This window comes from Suricata suricatta, chromosome 10 (genome assembly GCF_006229205.1).
Source record: "Suricata suricatta isolate VVHF042 chromosome 10, meerkat_22Aug2017_6uvM2_HiC, whole genome shotgun sequence".
Classification (NCBI taxonomy): Eukaryota; Metazoa; Chordata; class Mammalia; order Carnivora; family Herpestidae; genus Suricata; species Suricata suricatta.
In genome coordinates, this window is record NC_043709.1 from 61,210,606 (window position 1) to 61,224,228 (window position 13,623).

Genomic DNA, 13,623 nt, shown 5'->3' on the forward strand with positions numbered 1-13,623 from the left:
TGTTGGGATTGTTGCTGCCATCATGGATGTCCCGTCACTGTTGCCCTCTGAAACCCCAGCACAGAATTCTTTCTCTGAGCCGGGAGAATTGTGAGCTGCATCCTTGTGAAAGAGAGGTCAACTCTGCCCAAGCTGGTTTTGTCTGAGAGAGGAGTTCATCTGCCATCAGCCTAAGGAGAGAGATTCAGGGAGGTTTTGGGAGATGGGATGGAGTAGGGGTGAGGGGTACATCCTTCTTGGTGGTTCTCACAAGAAGACTTCAGTGTGGGGAGCTGGGGATATTAAGGCCATTTGACATTTGAAAACATGTGTACATGTATAAATGAGGCTTAGGTGTTTTCTAGGGATTTCTGTGCTCTGGATATTCCATGCAAGAAACATGATAATTGTGGTGATGACCAGATGGTATGCACATTTGGGCAGCTGCTGACTGAGGGTTTCAACCATACTGTTGAGTATGATGTGGTGAAATCTCTTTTTGTGACCTTGGGACAATATTAGGCCTTAAAGAGAATGAACAGTTGGCTTGAACTTTTAACTAGTGGTTCAGTTTAAATGCAGCTGAGCCCTACATTTAACCAGGATTGTCAGATGGGCCTGGTTCTAGGTTCATCTGGACCCTGTTCCTGGAACAAAGGCTGCCTGAAAGCCAGTTCCTATGGCTTTTGCCATTTTTCACATTGGTGCAGTATACCTGGCAGTCCTGCAAACCTCTTCCTGGGGACTCTATCTACTCTTGGATGTGGGAATCTCCTGCTTTTTGTTGAATACTAAATGACTGAGGAATGAATGATTGAGGGATGAATGAATGATATAGCAGGAAGATCCTCAAGCCTAAGTGTAAGGTTTGATAGATGGAGGCAGAGGTGAGAGGAAAGAAAGAGACCAAGTTATGGAGCCAAGAAGGCCTTTATCGGAGTCTGCGATTCCCGGGCGAGGTTCCGTGACTTGGAGTGGGGAGTCAGGGAAGTTGCGCCTGGTATGGGAGAGCAGGGTGTTTTATGGGTGCAAAAGTTCTGGGTTTGAGCTCAGGTGGGCCGATAGCCAAGTAGGGGCATCTTTGGATGGTGGCAGGATTCAATTGACTGTTCACTTTGGTGGGGTGGGGTATGCTGGAATTCCATGGTGAGGCATTCCAGTTTGAGACAGTCCAGATTGGAGAGTGGGGGTCGTCAGTCCCTGGAGGTGCCTGGAACTATTCTCTGACCTGCAATAAAATGGCTGCTGGTGCTTTTCAAATGGTTTGGGTCATTCCAGGTTTGCAAGTGGGGGTTGTCAGTGCTTGCAGCTCTCCACAGCAAAGTGGCCGCTCAGTTGCCTTCCCATGGCAGCTCTTACACTAAGTATCAGGAAATGTCAGTTGTGTTTCATTACTGACTTGCCGTGTGCCCTTGGTCATCGCTGGGCTTCAGCTTCCTTACTTGTGCAGTGGGTCTCTGCCTCCCCTGCATTACCCCAATGTTGCTGTCCACAAGGGATTAGCACTAAACTACTGCAGCATTACAAAATTCAGCCCTGTGGAAGAGAGGAGGAGGCCTCTGGGACTTTGGGGAAGTTATGAGCTGCCATGATTGGAGCTGGCTCCTTGGTGCTTTTCTCACTGGGCTGCAGGTGCGGTTCCTGGAACAGCAGAACAAGGTCCTGGAGACCAAGTGGAGCCTGCTGCAGGAGCAGGGCTCCGGTTCTAATACCAACAACAACAACAACCTTGACCCTTTTTTTGAGAACTACATCAGCAGCCTCAAGGCCTTCCTGGATGGGCTGCACACGGAGAAGGACAAGCTGCAGGGTGAGCTGAGGAGCATGGAGGAGCTGGTGGAAGACTTCAAGCAGAGGTGCGTGCTGCCCCATCCCTGGGTGAGGCAGGTGGGCCGGAGGGTGGGAGGGGTGGATGGCAGGAGGCCTGGGCTCTGGCTTCGCTCTGTTCCAGCTGGCTGCAAGCTTGTAGAATTTACCTCATCCTCCTTGACTCTCAATAGCCCAGTCTTTAAAGGACTGGTTTATGGCTTGCTTGAGGCCGAAGTCCTTTTGAGAATTTAATGAAATGGTATATACATATAATTCTGGGAAATTCCAAGATACCCTGAAGCTAACAGACTCAGTTAACATCCTCTGTCATCCCTGAGCTAGACTGTCTTTAAGTTCTCCTCTGAATAGGAATTTTATTTCCCCTGTCAATAAGCTTTTCAGTGTGTAGCAACTTGCTGTGCCTTAGTCAAGTGCCATCCTGCCACTTATGAGCTCTGTGATCTTGGGCAAGTGCCTTAGCTTCTCTGTGCTTCAGTCTCCTCACTGTAAAATGGAAAGAGTGGGAGTGTTTACCCTATTGATTGTAATGAGGATTCAATGAGTTAATACAAGCATAATTCATGAAGCAGGATCTGGCACATTCTTAGTGACTCATTCTTGGGTTTCATTAATTCTTTAAGTACCTACTGGGGGCCATGGGGTACTATACTCGCTATACATGAGTTGGCACCAACATCTCCCTCCCAAAAGCACCTGGCAACTCAGCCATCTCCCTTTGGTCTTAGAAATGGTTTTCAGGGGTGCCTGGGTGGCTCAGTTGGTTAAGCATCTGACTTCAGCTCAGGTCATGATCTCATGATTCGTGGGTTCGAGCCTCGTATCGGGTTCTGTGCTGACAGCCAGCTCAGAGCCTGGAGCTTACTTTGGATTCTGTATCTCCATCTTTCTCTGACCCTCCCCTACCCACATTCTCTCTCTCTCTCTCTCTCCCTCCCTCTCTCTCTCTCTCTCTCTCTCTCTCTCTCAGAAATAAATAAAATTAAAAAAAAAGTAAAAAAAATGTTTTTCAAAAATCCAAAAATTTCCAGGAAGCCTTCTGGGATGAATCAAAATAGGACCCCATTAGGAAGGGGCTTCTACTCCAGTGTCCAGTAATGACCATCACCATTATTAAGTGGTGTCTGGGACATAGTACAGCATCTGTTGAATGAACTCTCACTTGAATTCAGAAGAGCTGTGAATTGCAATGGCACATGTCTTGAGTGAAACTGGCAGAAGTCCTGAGTCCATGTTACTTCTGAGAAGTGCTCTGGGGCCATGGGGACATCCCAGAGAAGGTGGACCAGAAAGGTACCCTTTTCTCACAGGTATGAAGAGGAGATCAACAAGCGCACAGCTGCAGAGAATGACTTTGTGGTCTTGAAGAAGGTGAAGGATCCCCCTTGCCCCCCACCTCCCACTCCAAAGCCCCACTAAGCAGAGTGGTTCAAAGGCTGAGGGGAAGCATGAGTTTAGTTTTGCTAAGCTGAGAGTTTCCTTTAGGCTATGTGTGTGAGGGCCAGGACCAGGAAGGGAGCCCACTGAGTAAGGCAGGCAGGGATTGGGCTCGAAAGATCTTTGGGGCAGGCTATAAAGGTCTTGCCAGCCTTTGGCGATGCCTCTCCCTGATGGGCATGTAGGATTTATGAATCTGATTAGGCCTTGATTTTGACTAGAAAATGGACAAAGGGAAGAAATAGGGTTTTGTGTTTTCAGGAGTACATTCCTAGGAGCCATTAAAGAGAAAGAAACCTTAAGTGTTGCACACTCAAAAACCCTTCTTCCCTGGGCCCAGTGTGGTGGCCCCAACCCTGCTTTCCTCCCCCCCCTCCCCCCACCCCGGCCCCAGCCCCTTAGCCTCTTTTGCTCCTCTTTGTTGGGTATGCACCAGCCCAGACTGCCAGACAATGGTTTAGTCCTGTTAGGACACGCCTGTCTGGCCTTCATTTCTTCTGAGGAGAGGGGCTCTGGTGGCCCCTTCCTCATGGCCCAGGACTAGGCCAGCCCACAGGCTGGAGGGAACAGTGTGGAATGGTCCCCCAGGATGTTGATGCTACCTACATGACCAAAGTGGAACTTGAGGCCAAGGTGGAGAATGTGACGGATGAGATCAACTTCCTGAAGGCCCTCTATGATGCTGTAAGTTTGCTTTTCACCTTCAAGCCTCTGCCCCACCTGTCTTCCACCTCCTGGAGAGGGAAGGCCTTCAGAGCTCACCAGTAGGTGCTTCAGTCACGTCTGTGCTTCTGACATATGTGACACCTTCCCACTTGGCCCTCAGTCAGTCCCCACCTCTCCAGAGCTGGTGACTCCCCATCTTCTGGGGGGCTCTGGTGTAGATCTGCTCAGGAATGGGCATGTCTGTCTGGTTCTGCAGGAGATGTCCCAGATGCAGGCAGACACCAGTGACACGTCTGTGGTCCTGTCCATGGACAACAACCACTGCCTGGACCTGGACAGCATCATTGCCGAGGTCCGTGCACAGTATGAGGCGATTGCCCAGAGGAGCAAGGCTGAGGCTGAGGCACTCTACCAGACCAAGGTGGGTGACACCATCATGTAACTCTAGGGAATCTTGCCTCCCCATCAAGCTGCCTGTGCAGGCCATCCTGGAGGGCAGACCTTGCCTCTGAGTCATTCTTTTCTCTATCTCCAGTATGGCAGTTCCCTCACTGCCTCCCTGGCCTGGTCTCACCCACAAGTATCTCCCTTCCTAACAGGAGAGCTCTGAATTTGCTCTAAATCGGTGCTTCTCAACAGGAGGGGAGGGAGTGATTTTCTCCTAGGAGACGTTTGACAGTGTCTAGAGAGATTTTGGTTGTCACATCTGGGGTGGGGATGGGGATGCTATTGGAGTCTAGTGGGTAGAGGTCAGGAATGCTGCTAAACATCCTATAATGCATGACCCTGCCTCCCAACAAAAATTATGCTGCTCCAAATGTATGCCCAGATCAAGACATTCTTAATCCCTCTGGCTGCATTCCCTTTATTGCTGGAGACACTTCATCTCTCCTCCACCAGTCTGGACCTTGTCATTGTGTGCTTTGATTCTATCACACTCAGGGATTGAAGCCAGTGTCTGGAAAGAAGTGGGGAAGGGAGAGGGAGGTGGAGCAAAGGGACTACAGGCTTAAGGAGTTCCATCCCCCTCTTTCCATTCCCAAATCTAAATGGGGGAAATGAGCTGGCCCATATATGGCTGACTCTTCTGTCTTTTCTGCCCATGGAGGGACAGCCTACTAGTTAAGATGGTTCCAGCATCTGCAATGTTTGCATTCAAATTTTAGCACTGTCATTGGATAGCTGGATGAGTTTAGTCATGGGACTTAAGCAGTCTGTGCTCAGTTTTCCCATTCATAAAATGGAGGTAACCATGCCTTTCTCATCAAATCCTTGTGAAGTGTAATGAGACCAAGCACAGGGTCTGGTGCAAAGTGTCTGCTTCACAAATAGCAGCTGTTGTGCTAAACACAGGTCCTCTGATGCAGGGGCAAGAGCACCTGGTTCCTCCAACCGGGTGACTTTGCACTACTCACATGTCTGTGTTTTGGTTTTCTTCTGTGTGACATGAAGGGTTGGGTCAGGGGAACTGTAAGACCCCTGCTGGCTTTCTGAAACGGTGACTCTTTCCTGGACACAGTTGGGAGAGCTGCAGACCATGGCTGGCAGGCATGGGGATGACCTGAAGAGCACCAAGAGTGAGATCTCTGAGCTCAACAGGATGATCCAGAAGCTGCGGGCCGAGATCGAGAGCGTTAAGAAGCAGGTGGGAAGAGGAGGAAGAGCATATGTCTGAGACTACAGGCTTATGCTTGCCCCATAAATCTCAGCGCTCAGCACTTAACACAGTGAAATCAAGTCCTAGACTCATGCATGCTAAGATTGACCAGGTGCAGCTCTGGACTGGGTGCTGAGCAAAGCTTGTCATGTGGACCCAGGTCCTGTCCCCCTAGAGTCTGGTTGCTGATGTGGGTCAGAAATAGTGAATACAGTCTAGGTTAGCGAGGTCAGGGAAAGAAGTGAATTGGGTGAAAAATGAATTGGGAAAGTAGCTCAGGAAGTCTACATCTAGATGGGCTAGGTCAGAGAGAAAGCTTTTCTGATAATCCAGGAAGACTTCTTGGAGGAGGGAGGTCTTTAGAAGATGCTCAGTCTCTTACCATTAGAGACGAGAAAGGTAGAGTCTGACTCTCCTGAGCTGGGCTTGGTCCTTGAGGCCAGGTGTCACTAACTCTACTCCATGATATGCTAGGATCTAGACAGAGGCCCAGGCTCTAACCTCTGTGGGCGTAGTTTCCTCATTTGCCTAGCATCAGGTGACCTACATGCAGGCACCGAGCATACAGTGCAGGGCCTTAGTGTATGTCACTTGAATCTAAATCAGACTCTTGGCCCTCGCCTCCCAGAACGCCAACCTGCAGATGGCCATCGCTGATGCAGAGCAGCGTGGGGAGCTGGCCCTCAAGGATGCCAATGCCAAGCTTCAAGACCTCAAGGCTGCCTTGCAGCAGGCCAAGGAGGACCTGGCCCGGCTGCTCCGGGAGTACCAGGAGCTGATGAACATCAAGCTAGCCTTGGACATTGAGATTGCCACCTACCGGACCCTCTTGGAGGGGGAGGAATGCAGGTAAGTGGGAATCCCTCTGGTTCCCAAGAGGCTGTGATGCCCGGTGGCTTTCCTCCTCCTTTTCAGGGCTGCAAAATGCTGCCAGACCTCCAGAGAGCTCTGTTTTGTGTACAATAGTGACACCACCAGCACCTTATCTTGGATTAGACCTCCCCACCCTTCTTGTCCCATGTCTTCACTGTAAAACACATGTCTGCAAAGAGGAGCCATAGGTATAAATATTATTTCTAGGCCATTTCTTTATTATTGCCTTAATTATAGGTTTCTGAAGAGTCAGTTTCTGTAGCTGGCCCTTGGGTGCAGGACCCTGATCCATATGAATTCAAATAATATTTACTGAATAAAGAGAGGATGGGTAGGCCAGGGGCTATCCCTCCACTGTTACTCCAGGAAGTGTTAGTAGAAAGGGCAATTAAAGTCCAACCTTACCCATCCTCAGTCCATTCTATTTCTTATTGCCAACGTCAATTGCAGTTGACCTAAGCAAGGTGCCTCTAGCAAAGGGGGAGCTAACACTGGCCTCTGCTCTTCCCACAGGATGTCTGGAGAGTGCCAGAGTTCCGTTTGCATCGGTGAGTACCCAGTGCTTTCTCTGGGAAGAGGTTGGATGGCTGGGATTAAGGTTTCTCAAATTTGTGAGCCAGGGCTGGTGTGAGATCATTCCACTTGCAGGCTGGGAAGCGCTCTTGGGTGGTGGCCAGGGTAACCCAGCGGATCTGAGTCCCTCCTTTCCCCTACTGGCTGGCTGCCCGCCTTCGCCATCCTGTGCGGAGTCTCAGTGGGCAGGACATTGGGGAAGACTGGAGGGCAGAGGGGGTGGCCCGGAGGCTGTAGGAGGCCCTACAGACTCCCTGACCCCAAATGCTCTTTGCAGAGATGGTGCACAACAGCGGAGGCGGCAGCGGTGGCGCCCTGGGAGGCTGCGCCCAGGGAGGGGGCGCCCTGAAAGGCGGAGCTGGGGCCCGCGGGGGCCTGGGCTCCGGAGGGGGCTCAGTGGTGCGCGGGGGCTTGTCTAGTTCGGGGGCTCCTGCACCATCACTGGGGGCGGCAGCAACAGCTCCCATCGCGTCTCGCAAAGCTCCTCCCAAAGTCAGCGGTCGCACCACAAATTCTGAAGGGGGCGCCCCAGGTGTCCCAAGACCCCAGCCCCCTGCATCTGTCGGCACACCCTAGTTCTGCTTGCTGTTCCACACCCCTGTGGGACTCTTTACCGACGCATCTTCTGACCTGCGACCTGGAGCCGCACCTTCCCAGAAGACTGGCATCTTAGCCTAAAATTAGCTGCCAAGGATGATTGGGTTGAAAAATCATCTATCGCCCCAAAGCCAGGCTCAGGGGCACGGCCCAGGAGCCAGGTTTTTTCATCGCCTCTGCCTCTCAGGTGCCCTCTTTCCAGCCCCACATCCCACTGGCTTACCAGAAAGCCCCAGGCAGCCTATCGGTGCTTTGATTTCCCATGAATGGTACTTATCCCTTTTAAATGGCCCGAAGAAAAGAGCTGTCTGTCCTGTATCTTCAATAAACTGCATTGTGGTTCGCACATGGTGGTTGAATTTTCATTCTGGATTCCCATGGTTCCTGGTTCTTCTTCCTTTTTTTAATGTTTATTTATTTTTGAGAGAGAGAGAGAGAGACAGAGACAGAGACAGAGCACAAGTTGGGGAGGGAGACACAGAATCTGAAGCAGGCTCTAGGGTCTGAGCTGTTAGCACAGAGCCAGACTCTGGGCTGGAAACCATGACCCATGAGATCATGACCTGAGCTGAAGTTGAAGGCCTAACCAACTGAGCCACCCATGGACATCCCCCCTCCCCGCAACCCCTTTCCCCGCAATGGTCCCTGATTCTAATCTGCACGCCTACCCGTGGGTCATAGTCCCTTTCACACGGAGACTTCCTCCTGACACTGGAGGGAGACTTTAGGCAGGAAGTTCTGGAGCATTCCCAGGCAGCAGAGGCAGGGCCTTTTCAGCCATCAGACACTATAGATGACACAGATCCACTTCCTTAACTAATAAGAGTTTGTATTCATAAAAATTTCATTACATTTGAAAAAAGTTGTAGGTTAGATTTGCTTGCTTTTCAGTAGTTCCAAGAATGTCTGAAATTGTCCATAAATTGCCGCTAATTGTCATTGCATGAGTTGCTGGTAGACAAATATTTTCAAAAGGCAATTATAAAAATTCAAACGTTTCATAGCAAAAATGAGTTTGATATGATGTGGGGTGAAGCTTCAGACATGAAGTTTGAGAACCGGCAAAGAACTTAGAATGGCCTCATGACAGGTCACTGCCCATCCCCACCTCAGACATAGCGCTCTGTCAAAGCAGATCCAGGGGTACTTGGGTGGATCCAGGGGTACTTGGGGTTCAGTACAGGGCCAGGGAGGCCCCTCTCAAACTGGGGACCTAGAGGAGGGAGAAGCAAAAACAAAAGATGAACAAAGGTTTGAGTACGAGCATGAATACCTTCTTTGTAAATCATGGTCCTCATTAGCATAAAGGACTGACAAAGGATGTCAGATAAACAGAAAGAGAAGACACACCTTAGAGTGATCACAGAAACTCTAAGCTAAGTAAACACACACCTGCGAGAGCGCCAAATGCTCAATGGGCTAGAAAAACACAGCACACAACTGCAGCTTGGAAACAGAGAATGTTCCAGCTCTAGAAAAGTTTACCTGGAAGAGCCAGAGTAGTCAGGAGAGAGGGACGTCTGGGGACTGTCCCATTGCAGTTGGTCCCCACCGAGGCTCCAGCCTCCCCTCTCAAAAGCAAACCCATTGTTGGCCATACCCTGTGCCCAGTCCCCGGTGGTGAACCCAGTGTGGAGAGAAGTGCCTTTAGCCTAATGGCTTGCTTCAAATTTACCAGGAAACCACCGTATTCCTTAAAGTAGGATGATTAAAGAAAAAAGCTTTATGAACCTTTACTATGATTTACAAAAGATCCCAGGGCCATGTTTTCTTGCTCACGATGACATTCTGACTTGTTAAGGGAAGCGGGATGGAAAAGACCAGTTTGGTTAATAGAAATTTGCTTACACTGTGCAGCAATAGAATCTTTGTTAAAAATGATGCTGTCTTGTGATGTGCCTGGCACTCTGCTAGCAGCTTTTTATGCGCGTAATAATTTAATCTTCACAGAGGTGGGCAGGATTATCACCTCTACTTTATAGATAGAGGTGATCTGAGGCACAGAGAGATAAGTGGTGAAACCAGGATTCAAACTCCAGCAGCTTAACCCCAAAGCCGTCCGAACCTGCCCCATAAGGCAGAAAGCGATACAGCACAGGCTTTGGCGGCAGGCCGCCCTGGTGTAGTCAGGGCCGCTTGCAAGCTGCCAAACTATGGGCGAGCTGCTTGGTGCCCCGCCCGCCCCCTCTGTCCCCCCATGCTACATATCATCAGTAAAATGAAGTTGTTCAAGTTGAGTGATGTCATCTGTTTAACTTCTGGCTCATTGTGAGATCTGAGTAAATGATCACTACTATTAATGGACAGCATTTCAGGAACCCACTTATTTTTTAAAAGAAGGAATGAAAAGAAATTGTCAGTTCTTTATGTTTGTGTCTCTCCCACTGTAGGCAAGGGGAGACATGATCTGGGAGGTTCCCACAGATCCCTCGCGCCCCCTGAATTTTGATTCTGGTCACCAGCCCACCACATACTAGCCCTGCCTGTAACCTTGAGTCAATCCCATTTTCCTCCTTGGACCGGCGTATGGAAATACCTTTCGCTAGACAACCCCAGTCCCCTGCCTGGACGTTGCAATTTCTCTTGGAATTCAATCCCTGTCTGACCCATGACCCTGTTTTCCTTTGGGCCCACACCTGTGCAGCTGCTCCCTTTACCTCAGAGACCAGAGAGAGCTGTATAAATAGTCATGGCTTCCAGCATGTTGGATGGAAGAGCTTTATACGCCTGGAACAATATTATCTCTGGACCTCGGCCATGAGAATGTGCCGGGCTGCTCTGAGACCTTGTGAGGGCTGTGGTCCCAGAGCACCTGTTGGGTTTTATGAGAAAGAGAGACACTGCCCCATCCTTAGTTTCCAGGTAGGCCCTGGGGTTCTAGTCTAAAGGATATCAGAGGTGGGGGTCCTGACTGACTTGGGGCCTGAGGAGGAGTTTGAGGCTTAGTTCTTGCAGCAAACACCCACCACAACCCAGAAATCAGGAGAAAGTTTTCCAGGGGTGTGCCTCTGAGTCCAGCACCACTTCCTCACCCCTGCAAGCAGGGCCTGTTAGAGATTGGATGTGGGGTTCCCCTTACCCATCACCCCCAGGCTTCAGGAACACAGGGGCTGTGGAAATTCTTCATAGGCTATGGTTCTTTCTGGGTTGGGAAGGAGGGCACCCAAACTCGAGCATCACCCATCTTCCTGTGACCTTGACTGAGTCCTTCCTCTCTTTGTAGGTATTTCTTTATTGTGAAATAGGAAGGCTTTGGGCTGGTGGAGAATAGTGGTCTGAGGGTGTGGGAAGCCCAGGTCAGGAGCTTTGATTCAGTCCCAGAACATTGCTCTGCCTGATCTCTGTCACCTCATTGCTTTCCTCTGCTGCCCAGGGGTCCAGCAGCTCCAGTCTGAAGGAGATTAAAGGCCTCCATACCTACACCAGGGCCTTAGCTGTCCCCTCCTTCCTGGTCAGGGGCTGGTGACCAAAATTCTCCCTCCCTCCCTTTCTCTGTCCCCACACCCCTGCCACACTTCTGTGCTGCCAGTGATATCCACCTCCAGACTTGGGAGATGCAGGTTAAGATGGGGAACAGATTTGTGGGGGCTGCCCCTGCTGGTCACACTAGCAACTCTTCTCACTGTTGCCCGAGACTGTGATCTGGTGGCTGATAAGTGTCCTCGGCCTCACCCTCTTGGCAGCCCTTGGCTTCAGTACTTGGGAGAGAAGCAGGGCAAGCCAGAACCCTCAACTGACTTGCTCCTTCCCTTTAAGGAGAGCACCGCTGGCAGACAGGCAGAGTGTGGTGGGGAGGAAGGGGGCACCTTTATCTCCAGAGACCCTCCTATCTTTCTGCAGTACATGGGGGTTATGAAGCAAGAGTGCTTGGGTTCAGATCTCCATACTGCCATTGTCATCTGTGTGTTCTTTTTTTCTTTTTTTAATGTATAATTGTTTCTTTATTTTTTAGAGAGAAAGAGATAGAGTGTGAGCAGGGGAGGGGCAGAAGGATAGGGAGATACAGAATCTGAAGCAGGCTCCAGGCTCTGAGCTGTCAGAACCTGACATGGGGATGGCACCCACAAACTGTGAGATCATGACCAGAGCTGAAGCTGGACACTTAACCGACTAAGCCACCCAGGCTCCCCATGTTATCTGTGTATTCTTGAGCAAGTTATTGATGTCTCTCAGTCTCCTGAGCATAATTATAAGAACGGCTTCCTTATAGGGACCCCTGGGTGGCTCAGTTGGTTAGGTATCTGGCACTTGATCTCAGCTCAGATCATGATCTCATGGTTCATGGAACTGAACCCTGCAGTGGGCTCTGTGCTGACAGTGAGGAGCCTTCTTGGGATCCTTTCTCTCTCTCCCTCTCCCCCATTCACTCTCTTTTTCTACCTCTCAAAATAAATAAAAAAATAGTTTAAGGGGCACCTGGGTGGCTTAGTTGGTTAAGCATCCGACTTTGGCTCAGGTCATGATCTCATAGTTTGTGGGTCTGAGCCCCTCGTTGGACCCTGTGCTGATAGCTCAGAGCCTGGAGCCTTCTTCAGACTGTGTGTCTCCCTCTCTCTGCCCCTTCCCATGCTCATGCTCTGTCTCTCTTTGTCTCTTAATAATAAATAAAAATGTTAAAAAATAGTTTAAAAGAATGACTTCCTTATAGTGTTGCTTTTAGATTGAGACTCTCCATGTTTTAGACCTAGCCCCATGCACAGCTCACAGAAAGCACTCCTTAAGGGGCTAACTACTATTTTGTATTCTTTTGTCCTTGGCCTGAATGGAATCTCAAGATTCAAGATTTCATTGGTTCTTTTGCGTCCTCCAGGCCCGTGGTTCCAGAACCTTTCTGCCCAGTAAGGCCTTCTGGGACCTTTACAAAATTCCAGAGCCCAGATGACAACACTCCAGACCAGTGAAATCTCAGTCTGGGGATGGGGGGAGTACGAGGAGGCGCAGGCACAAGTTGAAGTCCTCCAGAGGATCTCAACGAAGAGCAAATTTAGAAACCACTGCTCTTTGTCTACCAACCAACCAGTTGAGGGGTCTCCTTTAGGGATAGCAATTTGTCTCAGAAATTGCATCCAGCATCTAATATTGACCTGAAGTCAAGTATCTCCTTAGGGACAAGTAAAACACTCTCATGCTTCACCTTATGCTAAGTTTCTTTTATATTGAGGGAGTAGAGAAAAGCCATCACCATATACCAAAGACTCAGGTAGTGGTATTTGCTGGGTCTCTTACACCCAGGACTTCACAGGAGTGACAGCAGCCCACCAGGGGCCATCCAGCTGATAGGAGACAGAGTGTTGGCATTGGATGCTGGTAGCTGGTCATAGCCAGAGGCAGAGGAGCCTTCTAAATTCTGCCTGGGACTTCCTCTTTTATTTTATCATAATTTCATAATTCTCCATATTCAGCCTGAGGGTAACTATAAACCTGGGTGAGCTTCCTATTTATTTAGTTGGCATGCAGGTGACAGAGTTAACTATGTGCATTCTTCATGACAGGGCTTGAAAGTGAGTGTCACCAGAGAGCACCGTAGCAGGTGGGAGAGAGGTGGGCTCATGTGCTCTGGGGTCTTCAGGGAAGGCTGTGTGAGGAAAGCCCCTCCCCATCCCTGTATGACTCTTTGGAATTTCCATTTTTGATATCAGCTACTCATTATAATCACCTCATGAATCTGGTGTTATTATCTTTATTTTACAGACCAGGAAAGTGAGGCTCAAGTGTTTGTCCAAGCCATGGGGCCTTGGCAAGGTGGGGCCAGGATTCAAAGCTGAACCCGAGGGTCTTTTCCCACACCATTGCTGCTTCTGTCTGGGACTTACCATCCTTTCTCCATATACCCTCTGTTTTCTCTGCCTCTTCTCTCTGCCTCCACCTGACGCAGAATCCTTGCCTCCCGGTACTCCTCTCACACTGACCCATTCCACCCCCGAGCTTCAATTCCTTTCCTTCCTCTGGCTCTGCTGGTTTTCTCCCCACATCTCCTGTGACAGGGGGCCGAGCCTTGGTTTTCCTCCCCTACC

General features: G+C 49.9%; 1 protein-coding gene across 1 annotated transcript in view; it reads left to right on the top strand.

Moving 5' to 3' along the window:
• The window catches only part of LOC115305201 (keratin, type II cytoskeletal 3-like), a 15,377-nt gene extending 7,789 nt beyond the window's left edge, over positions 1 to 7,588 (top strand). The window contains exons 3-10 of the mRNA XM_029955489.1: positions 1,612 to 1,835; positions 3,117 to 3,177; positions 3,832 to 3,927; positions 4,184 to 4,330; positions 5,429 to 5,554; positions 6,195 to 6,415; positions 6,953 to 6,987; positions 7,290 to 7,588. Coding sequence (XP_029811349.1) covers positions 1,612 to 1,835; positions 3,117 to 3,177; positions 3,832 to 3,927; positions 4,184 to 4,330; positions 5,429 to 5,554; positions 6,195 to 6,415; positions 6,953 to 6,987; positions 7,290 to 7,588 — 1,209 coding nt within the window. The remainder of the gene's footprint in view (positions 1 to 1,611; positions 1,836 to 3,116; positions 3,178 to 3,831; positions 3,928 to 4,183; positions 4,331 to 5,428; positions 5,555 to 6,194; positions 6,416 to 6,952; positions 6,988 to 7,289) is intronic.
• The last annotated feature ends 6,035 nt before the right edge of the window (positions 7,589 to 13,623 follow it).